Source organism: Lichenostomus cassidix, chromosome 1Aa (assembly GCF_008360975.1).
Source record: "Lichenostomus cassidix isolate B80296 chromosome 1Aa, HeHo_3.0, whole genome shotgun sequence".
NCBI classification, from domain to species: Eukaryota; Metazoa; Chordata; class Aves; order Passeriformes; family Meliphagidae; genus Lichenostomus; species Lichenostomus cassidix.
This window is the reverse complement of record NC_139480.1, coordinates 45,459,054-45,469,076: the sequence shown is the minus strand read 5'-3', so window position 1 is coordinate 45,469,076 and position 10,023 is coordinate 45,459,054. Positions and strand designations below refer to the sequence as shown.

The window sequence follows — 10,023 nt, the reverse complement described above, 5'->3', positions numbered from 1 at the left end:
GTGTTTTTCTCTTTGCAGACTACTTCCAAGGTGAATAAAAATTTGGCAGTGGTGATGTAGCAGGTCTGAGTTAAAGGGCAGTGGTACAGAGGAGCTTTTCCTGGTTTTGTCAGAATTGAACCAATCTGTGCTCAAAGTGTATGTAATGTGACACAGTAAAAGCAGGTAAACCTTACCTTACGAGATCCAGTGGCTGATATTTATACCACACTCCCCAGGAAGCCCAGCATTCATAGAGCAGGTGTCTGTGGTTTTCTGCCCCATGGGTTTTTATTGAATTCTTACTTCTGTAACTTCCCTAAAATACAAATCTGGACATTAATGAATAACAGCAGCAAAAAAGAATATTTAAGAAATCTCTCTTACTAGCAGTATGTATAATACAATCTATACAAACTCCATACTTGTGCTCCAAAAGCTAAATATGGCATTTAAAAAAATCAATTATATTCAAGTCAAAGGCTATAAACACAAAGAAAATCTTTGGAGAATCTAAAAAAAAACCCCAGAGTGCAATGGTTTTTCCTCTCTGAAAACATACTGATACATTCACTCAAATAGTTTTTACAGAATAGATCCAGAACAACTCTCTTTACTCATCTCTTTTTGCAAGAAAATCCCCCTAATTTTTCCCCAGGGAAAAAAGCATTGCTAAATGGAAGGATGTCAGAGGCAGGCATTAATAGTATTGAGGATAAATGATTATACAATTAAGAATTCATTTTTGTGGGGAATGTCTGTTCAAAAAGAAAAAAAAGAACTGAGAAAAGTACCTCATGAAGAGGAAATGCAGCTTCATAGGAGCCATTACTGAGCAATCGATTCAGACCTAAGAATCAAAAGTATTCAATTATTTACCAATAGAAGCATAAAAATTGCTAAGTAAAAAGCAAAACACATTTTCATACTAAACTGGTTTATTGAAGATTGAAGCCTGTTGACAGTATAAGATACATGTAGAAAAATTAATCTTTTATAGATTTTGATAAGTAAGATATAATACAGAGTAAGATCCATTCAAATATTAATCAGAACCTATCATTAATTATGCTAGAGGTTTAAAGATTCATTTGTCAAATCCATCTTTAGTGTAACTTCGGTGAAATTGCAGATCTCACACCAGGTTTAAAGTCTGACCATATAAAATATGGTTTAACAAAGCTGTTTAGATGAAAGGATGCATATCTTGGCAGCTAAAAACTTCAGGGAAGATCTTGACATTTTTGAAGAGCAGGACACAAAAGCAACTGAAACTCTTTTTTATGAAAGAGTATAAGTTTTCCTGCATGAGTCTCTCTGCTTCCCCACTGATAATAATCTGTCCATATTTCATGTTTAAATCAGCCTCTTCCATGCAGAGGTGATAAATCTCTTGTGGTGCCATGTGCCTGTGAAAGCTGATTGATATTACAGGGGAATGATCACATCTCCTAGGCAAAGCCCCTACAACAGCAGTGGGTTAGATGTAAACAGGCAAAACTGAGGTGATTAAAAAGGAACCAAAAGAGTCTGGTTTGAGCCCAGGCAGACATCTCCTCTCTTTTTTTAAACACACATTTGAAAGCACATTTCTCAGTACTTACCAATTTTGTTTTTCCCTTCTTCATATTTCACTCTTTGTAAGATGTGGTGTACAATTCTACTTCTGGTAGCATTATTGAAGAAAGTATCTTTGTTGTGTATTATGAAGCTACATGAAAATAAAAACCAAGGACATCTCAGAAATATATAGTAGCATGTTTAAGGCAAATATTTAGCCCCATTACTTTCTGTAGAACTCTAAAAATCTACAGTATGTAAGCAAGTGCAACAAGGATTAAAGACATTTGATTAAGAGATGATTAGCCAGGTGAGACGCTGTCAGTAACATTCCTTCTCTAACAAAGAATTACATGGAGAAGTCTGGAGAAAGATAAAAGATATTTAAGTATTCATTATGATAAACATCACTTTTAGATAATCCACTGCAAACTACAAAATTCTTCCACAAAAATTTGCAAAAACATATCTTTGTAAGTGCAGCAGTAGAAATTCACATTCAATTTCTATTCCAGGCTTTTTTTTAATGCTTTACCAATAAGAGTCAGTTGGAAACATCTACTTGGTAAACCACTCTTACTGAAAACTATTACTGAATACTATGTTAGAAATGGAAAGTATCATATACTCCTATATTTCATCCTGGAAGCTGAAATACAGCAGAAAATTAGCTTTCAGAAGCCACTCATCCAGTTAAGTATGAATGCAGGTTCAGTGTTTAGTAGGTTAGACAGAATTGTCGTGAGTACAGAAAAATTTTAAGAACCCCAACAAACCCTGTGGATAGGAGACAATATTGTTTTCCTCATCTCAAATGAAAATTTCTTTTTTCAGAATGAATCTTTACCCATGGGAAATAATATACGGCTTTGCACCTCCACAGTAATTTTGAAAAACAACAAGTCCAACTTCTGGACTTTGAGAACTTCACGTGCTCCCTCTTTATTATCAAAATTCTCAGCTGAATTTTCAATGCAATACAATATGTAAGTTCCTTATGTTCTGCTTCAAAGGCAGAAAAAAAAAAAATCCTGAAGTAAAAGTATGTAAGACAAGTTGCTCGGAGAGCACCAAAATTAATGAAACCTGTTTTTTGAGGTTGCTACCTCATGTCTGCTTTGCCACTCCACCCCAGATACTCACAGGCCATTTGTGTGTCTACAATCTACTTACTGCTGTACTCAGTTCTTCTGGCTTCCTCCCATATCCCTACTATTCCCAAAGTCCTATGCATGCCCTACAGTACCTACCAAAAGTATTTTGATTTATGCACATTGGCTGATCACCATGTTCAAGCTGATTTACCAGTGGGCTGGTACCAAACCAAATTGTTCACTGGCCACTGCCTTTTCTGTTTAGGACCAGTTTTGGGCCACTATCCCATTTCAAGCTGTTATTACTCAAAAAAGTGTGTAAGACTGAGCTTATCTTTCAGGTACAGAAAGATATGTAGATATAAAGAGATATCTTTGCAGCTACACCTGAATCAAGTTTAGTTGAAAGTAATCAGTATGTATAATAAGAAGTATTGAAAGCATTTTGAGAAAAAGGAAATACTGTCATCATGGAAGTCTTAATGCTGATGGAAATTATATTAAAAGAAACCCAAACCAAACTCTGAAGCAAATAGAACAGCATTGTTTCCAGCTGAAGCTGGAACTCTGTATTAGGCTGTTTTAATAGCAGCAGAAACAAATTAATAGGCAGTAGTAAATCAGAAATAAACTATTAGAGATTTTGTTCTTTATTTAGTTTTCTTTTACTGACTGACTTTCCAAGATCTCACCTCCCAGACAGCACCAAATATTAAAGAACTGTGAAGATAACTTCACATATATCAAAACAGCACAGTAATTTTCATTCTGACTTAGATATGAATTCTTGTAGGATTCAACGAGAATTGAATCACCTTATCTGGGAAACTTGCAACATGGAACCAGATAACACCTTAATCTATTTTCCTTGTAATACAAGGTCATTTTGCCCATCTGTTATCACAGCTATCTCCTACTGCAACTAGAGGTAGCCATTTCAACATCTTTTCTGGAGAACTTGTTCAACAGTTTTATTTGTATTTCGGCATTTCTATTTTCATGAGTCATGAATGCAGAAAGGCAAAAACCAAAGATTATGCAAACTCTAAAAACAAAGAAAGAATTAATTGTTTAAAGAAACACGTCAGTCATTTGCATTCATTTGCAAACTTAGCAATTGTGTTATTATATTTTTTAATCTCACATGGCCAAGAAGAAATACCCAGATATGTCTGTGAAGCAGATATAAACACCTCAGTATAATAACTGCATGAAGAACTCTCCCTGCTCCAGAACTAGCAGAAGAAATCCTAAAACATGTGTGAGAATATGAGCTGCAGAGATTCTGCCCAGTCTTGTGCCTGTAAAAGGCATCTGAGGGCAGGAGGGGGAGAGGTGAGGAAGAACTCACCATGATCAGAGTGGGCCAAAAATATGCCCTTCAGTGTTTTCCAAAGTTATTCATGAAGACATGGATGAAGAAGAGATGCTAGAGTTCAGCAAAGGTGAAAAAGGAGTGCCAAAATGAGTCCTCTGAATGTCATGGACCATCCCTAACAATAGCATTATTTTGGGATAGAATTGCACGCAGTAAAGGTTAAAAAAATAATCCTCACTTATTTTTGAACATAAAAATCATAGGGGCTTTTTAATTTGCTTGGGTCAAATACTCAGATGTTACTACATCCCAGTTAGATTTTGACATGAATTAGGACAATGCCAGGGAGGTGTCAATTTATCTCAAATATCACAGGAATTGTTCTTGTCAGATGAGAATCAGTCAGCTCAGTGTAGGATTTACCCTTTTCAACCACCTCCCCTTCCTCCCATGCTTTGTAGACATTTCTCCCCCCCAAATTTTTGTGCTTTTGTTTGTCTTATTTCTGAATGTGGGTGGTAAATCCATATTCACAGAATAACCATCAAGGCTATTCCATGTTCTACAGCATCCAATGAAGAATTCAGAGGAGAAAGATTTTCTCAGTCTGTGAAGAATCTCACACTTCAAATATCAGTTCACAGGGGCCAGAGCTGAAGACATTTTCAAACTAGGTACACATAAACATTTATCAGACATTACTGAGCTATAAACTGTATAAAGCAGAGGCTTTCTAGTGAGTTTTTTAAGCCTTGTTGCCTTTAGGTGGAAGAATTTCTTCAGCTGTTCTGTTTCTGCTGCCCTTGTTAGATTTTCAATATGCACAAGGATTTGAATATTCATAAGAGCAATACAGCTTGTTTTCAGGCTCAGTAAGTGTTTAGTCTTTATTTATGAGGCATTTCACTGGAGGTTTTGATCACTTTGTTGCCTCATTTGTAAGATAAAAACTAGGTAAGGATTAATATATTAAGAATTTTATTACCTGTGAAATTAATGTATAGGTAGATAAAGCCAGTGATTTGTTCCACAACAGGTATAATCATTAACTTGATCCTGTAAGTCTTATTTGTGTGAGTTGTCCTTACTCAGAAGGAAAATCCCAATGAAGATAATGAGTATATTTTGGGAAGGAAAGGTTCCACAGTTGATCCTTAATTAAAATCCCTTTTAAAAATGTCATTCTGGAAATATTGCTCTTACATTCATGCTGTAAGAGACATGAAGAGTCAGTGAAGGTTAATTGCTTTGAAACTATATTTGTAACCTTCTTAACTAGATCTGAACTGGAAATTTCAAACTCTCTTTCCATGAATAGCAAAGCACAGCAAAGCTAACTGCTGTCTAAAGAAAGGCCTCAAATTAGTGCAAATTCAACCAAGAAAAAATTACCCATTAATTCCTTTTCATACATTCTCTTTGATAATTTTGCAAGTTGTACAAATCCAGAAAGTGTAAATTTAGCTCTTGAATCTTTGAAAGCACATTTGAAAAAAAGTGGGTTTACTTTTCTTGCTATATTTTACTTCATCCATTTTGGGGAAAGCAAAAGGCAGATAAAGGCTATTTTCTGCTTTACTGGTGAGCTTAACAAGCCAAAAGCTACACACCCATGGTCTGGTGACAAAGCTATGAAGGGAGGATGGATGGATGCACAGATCCTGGTGCATCTTTGCCCCATGGGATCCACAGACACTGAGACATTTGATGTCTGACACTCACCATATCCAGAAGTACCTTCTGCTGGAAGCAGTGCAAACCAAGAGCACAGATGTTGCTCAAAGCAGTAATGTCTATGTGAGTAGTGTATTCTTTAGCACAGTAAAAATGCCCAACTTTCTGCACTCTCAGGTAAATCACTGAAAGTGAGACCTGTTGTTGGCTAAGGCAACATTTAATTGGCTCATTTAACATAGAGAAAGTAAATAATCAGCTGTAGCAGCAGCAACAAGGTAACCCTGCAGTATTCCAATACTACACATTTCTCTATTGGTTTGAAAATAGGTATATTACTAGCTCATGATAATTTGCATTTTGCTTGTCTTTTACAGCTGCGGCTGTCTTGTTTATCTGAAAGGACATTTTTATTAATGGTTACCAGGGGTTTTTCATATCAAATGCCTAAAACAGGGTCACTTTGTGATGCAGAATGTTCTAGTGGCTCTCTGTTTCCAATTTGGCACATCACAGCCTCAAAATGGCCAAAGCATAATAAAGAGTCATGAAAGTGCTGAACCTCTCCTCCACCTTCCTCTGCCCTTCCTCCCAGATCAGTCTTCCCCTCAGATCACTTCTTAATTTAAATTGGTTCACTCAGAAATATTCCCCTGAGATAGAAGGAGCCTTATGTATTTTTCAGGGATGCCCTGCTTCATTTTATTTGTCAAGCAATTAAAATTTCCAGAATCAGACAGAATTAAAAAAAAACCCATTGCAGGACATGTCCAAGTTTGGTAGCACAAAGATCTGTTTGAGAGCAGGATTTACAAAACTGTGATTCCCCATTTGTAAAAAGCCATTCGCAAATGTATGGTTATTATACTGTAGATGTATTTAAACACCAGGATGATCATCCTGGTTCAAAATAAGCTAGGGTCCATGCTCTGGGCCATGTTTCCAATTGCAATTTCCCTGATCTATCCATGATTTTGGGGTGAGGTGGCTCAGGGGAACAAGGGCACAGATTGTCTTGGCAGAGATGAGGTTTGTTAAGATCAATTTGAACATCAGAAAAAGCTTGAAAAGTAGCTCCACCCTGAGAGACACATATGGGAAATGCGGAAAAAAATGCAAGACTCGTGTACCACAAAGGGACATTGTACAAATGAGAATCACTCCATTAACCTCTGGCGTGCAGGGCCAATTTTTCTTAATTAATCAAGTTACTATCCTATTCCTCCAAATTGAGTAAATTTTTAATCTTATATTCACTAAGTAATAAATATTTATTTTAAGTGATTACTCAATTATATATTAGATTAATATTTAATCAGAGAGTTTATTGCCTTTAATAGAAAAAACAAAGGGGAAAATAGCTCCTGATATAGAGTTAGAAATCTCTAAACAGCAATTAACATTTTTTCCTAGCTAGTGTACAGTTATCTAAGAAATTGCAGCTAATTGCTGCTGTTACTATTCCCAAATGACTAGCAGCTGACTACATAAAATAACTAAGATATAGTAGAAGAACAACTAAGTATGTCTGATGGTGAACATTTTTATATATTCTGCATTCTTGTAAATGGTAATTTTCAGAAGAAATGCTTTGGTGTAAACATGGCCTTTTCCAAGCTGTGGCTGCAGAAAGGAGACACTACTCAGAAGTCTACCTCGAAAATCATCATTTTGTATTCCATGCAATTAAAAAAAAAAAGTGCTTGGCAGAACTTCTTCAAAAAGAGATTTCCTATTGCTTAAGAAATTGGATTAATTTTGGTCTTCTCTTGTTCTAACAATTTTGTGATACACCATATGAAGTATGCCATAATCCCTTTAAATGGAAACATGATGCCACACTGCAGAAGTTATAGGCACATCTCAGAAATGTCACTCTTGCATTTTCTTCTCTTTTTCCTGTTTTGGAAGGAGGACAGATGGCTAGCTCTGCCTCTTAAAACAAACTTAATAACTTAATAATTTTTTTGAAACCTAAGCTTTCTTTATATCTGGCCTTTTCCCATCAGAATGGGAAAGAAAAATGCAAGAAAGAAAAAACCATTGACATGAGATACTTAAATTGCACATGCTCATTGTACATGAATATTTAAAAAAATATTAATTCCTATGGAAATAAGGTCTGGTTAGGTTTTATTCTTAACTATCTTCCTCCCCAGACACAAAATTGTAAATTTTGTCAGTTATTTGTCTTTTCATGCTTTTAAAAGAAGCTATCACAAATGAAGACTGTACTCAGACCATGTTATAAAATCTGTATATCAGACTGGAGCCCTCTATGTGAAAACTGTGGCTAGTCCACAAAAGATAAACTGCCTGCTCTTTGATGAGGTGAAGCTATGAAAAAGGAAGAAATAAGGAATTCTAGACTCTAATTGCAATATTGCAATATTTGGGCAAAATCAATCATCGCCAAGTTCATATGATAATTTAAGGAATAATATTTTAGAAAATGAAAAGCACATAAAACCAGGAAAAAAGGAAGAATCTGGGTATGGTATGTGGCAAAATCTATTGTGAGGCCATGGAGATATTATCTGAAAATTAAGGATATGGAGTTTTATGCTTCCAAGATTCTTGTAATTGTGAGGGATTTACTTCATGGTCGTCAAGCAATTGTTCGGCGTGTCTTGAATAAACAGTGATTTATGACAACACAGAAATCCTAAATATTTTCAACTGCCAAGAGCACATAGTTTGCTTTCCAGAAATACTTGTACAATAGTCAGAAAAATCCTCGTTATACAATTAAAAGACTGATTATATATTTGCGGCTCCTGTGGGTATTTCTTAAAGAGCAGTTGAATGTACTCCCCACTCATCTCTTCCTCTCTCTTAGGATTCTAGATTTGCAGGAAAATGTTATGGCTCTTGCTATAAACTTAAAACTCAAAATTTGTACATCAATTCTGACAAAAAACAGACACTACTGATGTTTTTCAGTTACCACCTTTATGCAGTGCAAAAGGACTAAAAGCCTTGCATTTATTCTGCATTCTCTGAGGACTTCAAGAACTCAATGAATTATAAACATTTTCTAACTACCCATGACAATTAAGAGCCTCCAGTGTAATTACATTCTGTTGGCAATATGGTATGGTAAGAGCACTCTAGCAAAACCTTAACTGTCCCAAATATGAAAATGTATGGACTTTTCTCACCACTGAAAGATGCAAAATAAATTATCATAACATCACTGTAGATGGCAATTCTTCTTTTCAGCATCTCAAGAATTTCAGTAATTATTTATCTTTACATTCCTAGAATGATATTGTGGGTCTCTGGGTTAAAAATTGAAACACCTCCATGCAACTCACTAGACGAACAGTGAACAAGCCATTGTATTTCATAATTCTAGTGAAACAAAACAAGACAGACACAGCCAAGAGGCTGAAGCATGATTGGAACACAATTTCTGTCAGAGCTGTCCCTCTTTTGGGAGCAGGAGGTCAGCTCAGCCAACGCCTTATAAACACCCACACAAAAGGAAAGGAAGACTACACACAGAAAGCTAAACAGAAAATATCAGACCTGCCAGGGGGTGAAGTTTCCAAGTCTGAAGTGATGTAAAAGAAGTGCCAAAAGCCAGCAGGAGTGTTAATGAAACTAACATTACTTAATAAACCTATCCTGCCAGTTTATCAACACAAACTTGAGCAAGGCAGAAGAGTGAAAAAAAATATTCTGGTTCATATATGTCAAGAATCCTTTCAGCTACAAGAAACCTCCGAAAACAAACCATCAACACCTTTCCTATGTGCAGCAATTTTAAGGAAAGTTAACAGTTAATATTACTGGTAATAAAAACATTAATGCTGACATCCCAATTTATTATTTTTTTATTATCACTGGTCTATTCTCAAACTAATTTGCACCTACTCTTCCTCTTGCAGGGCACAATAATTGACCTATCTCTGTATCAAACAGACTTCTATTGAAATTTCCCTGGAGTTTTGCACCTGTTCTTGTTTTTCTGCTGTATTTGGAAAGATGCCATTTGTGGCAGAAGTTTATTTTATTAATTCTTATTGCAGCTAGTAAATCAAATCCCTGAAAAATTATTCATTCAAAATGAGGCATTTCAGAGCTTTATCAACTTGCTTTCTCCCTGAATAAAACCACATATTTAAGAATTTTGAGCGACCTGTAATTCATTCTGTGTCTTCTTTTAGTATCCTCAGTGCTGCCTGTCCTTTGTGGTTTTGGTCTCAGTCAATGACTGTTTCTCATCTCACAAACACTGCAACTACCCATAAGACATCCAAAGTTTGACATTAGAAGTTATGTGGGGCTTTTTCTGTTCTGCATTTTGCAAGTGAGTAAATGCTTCTTGTAGTCAAATGATTTCCCTGGCTTTTGTGCAATGCTGGTACTATTGGCATGCATGGGAAAGTGTCA

General features: G+C 35.8%; 1 protein-coding gene across 2 annotated transcripts in view; it reads right to left on the bottom strand.

Moving 5' to 3' along the window:
* The window catches only part of ANO4 (anoctamin 4), a 196,501-nt gene that overhangs the window by 46,469 nt on the left and 140,009 nt on the right, over positions 1–10,023 (bottom strand). For both annotated transcript variants that reach the window (XM_085047263.1, XM_085047256.1), the window contains 3 exons: positions 1,584–1,690; positions 774–829; positions 177–298 (listed from right to left, as the gene is read on the bottom strand). In XM_085047263.1, coding sequence (XP_084903389.1) covers positions 177–298; positions 774–829; positions 1,584–1,690 — 285 coding nt within the window. The remainder of the gene's footprint in view (positions 1–176; positions 299–773; positions 830–1,583; positions 1,691–10,023) is intronic.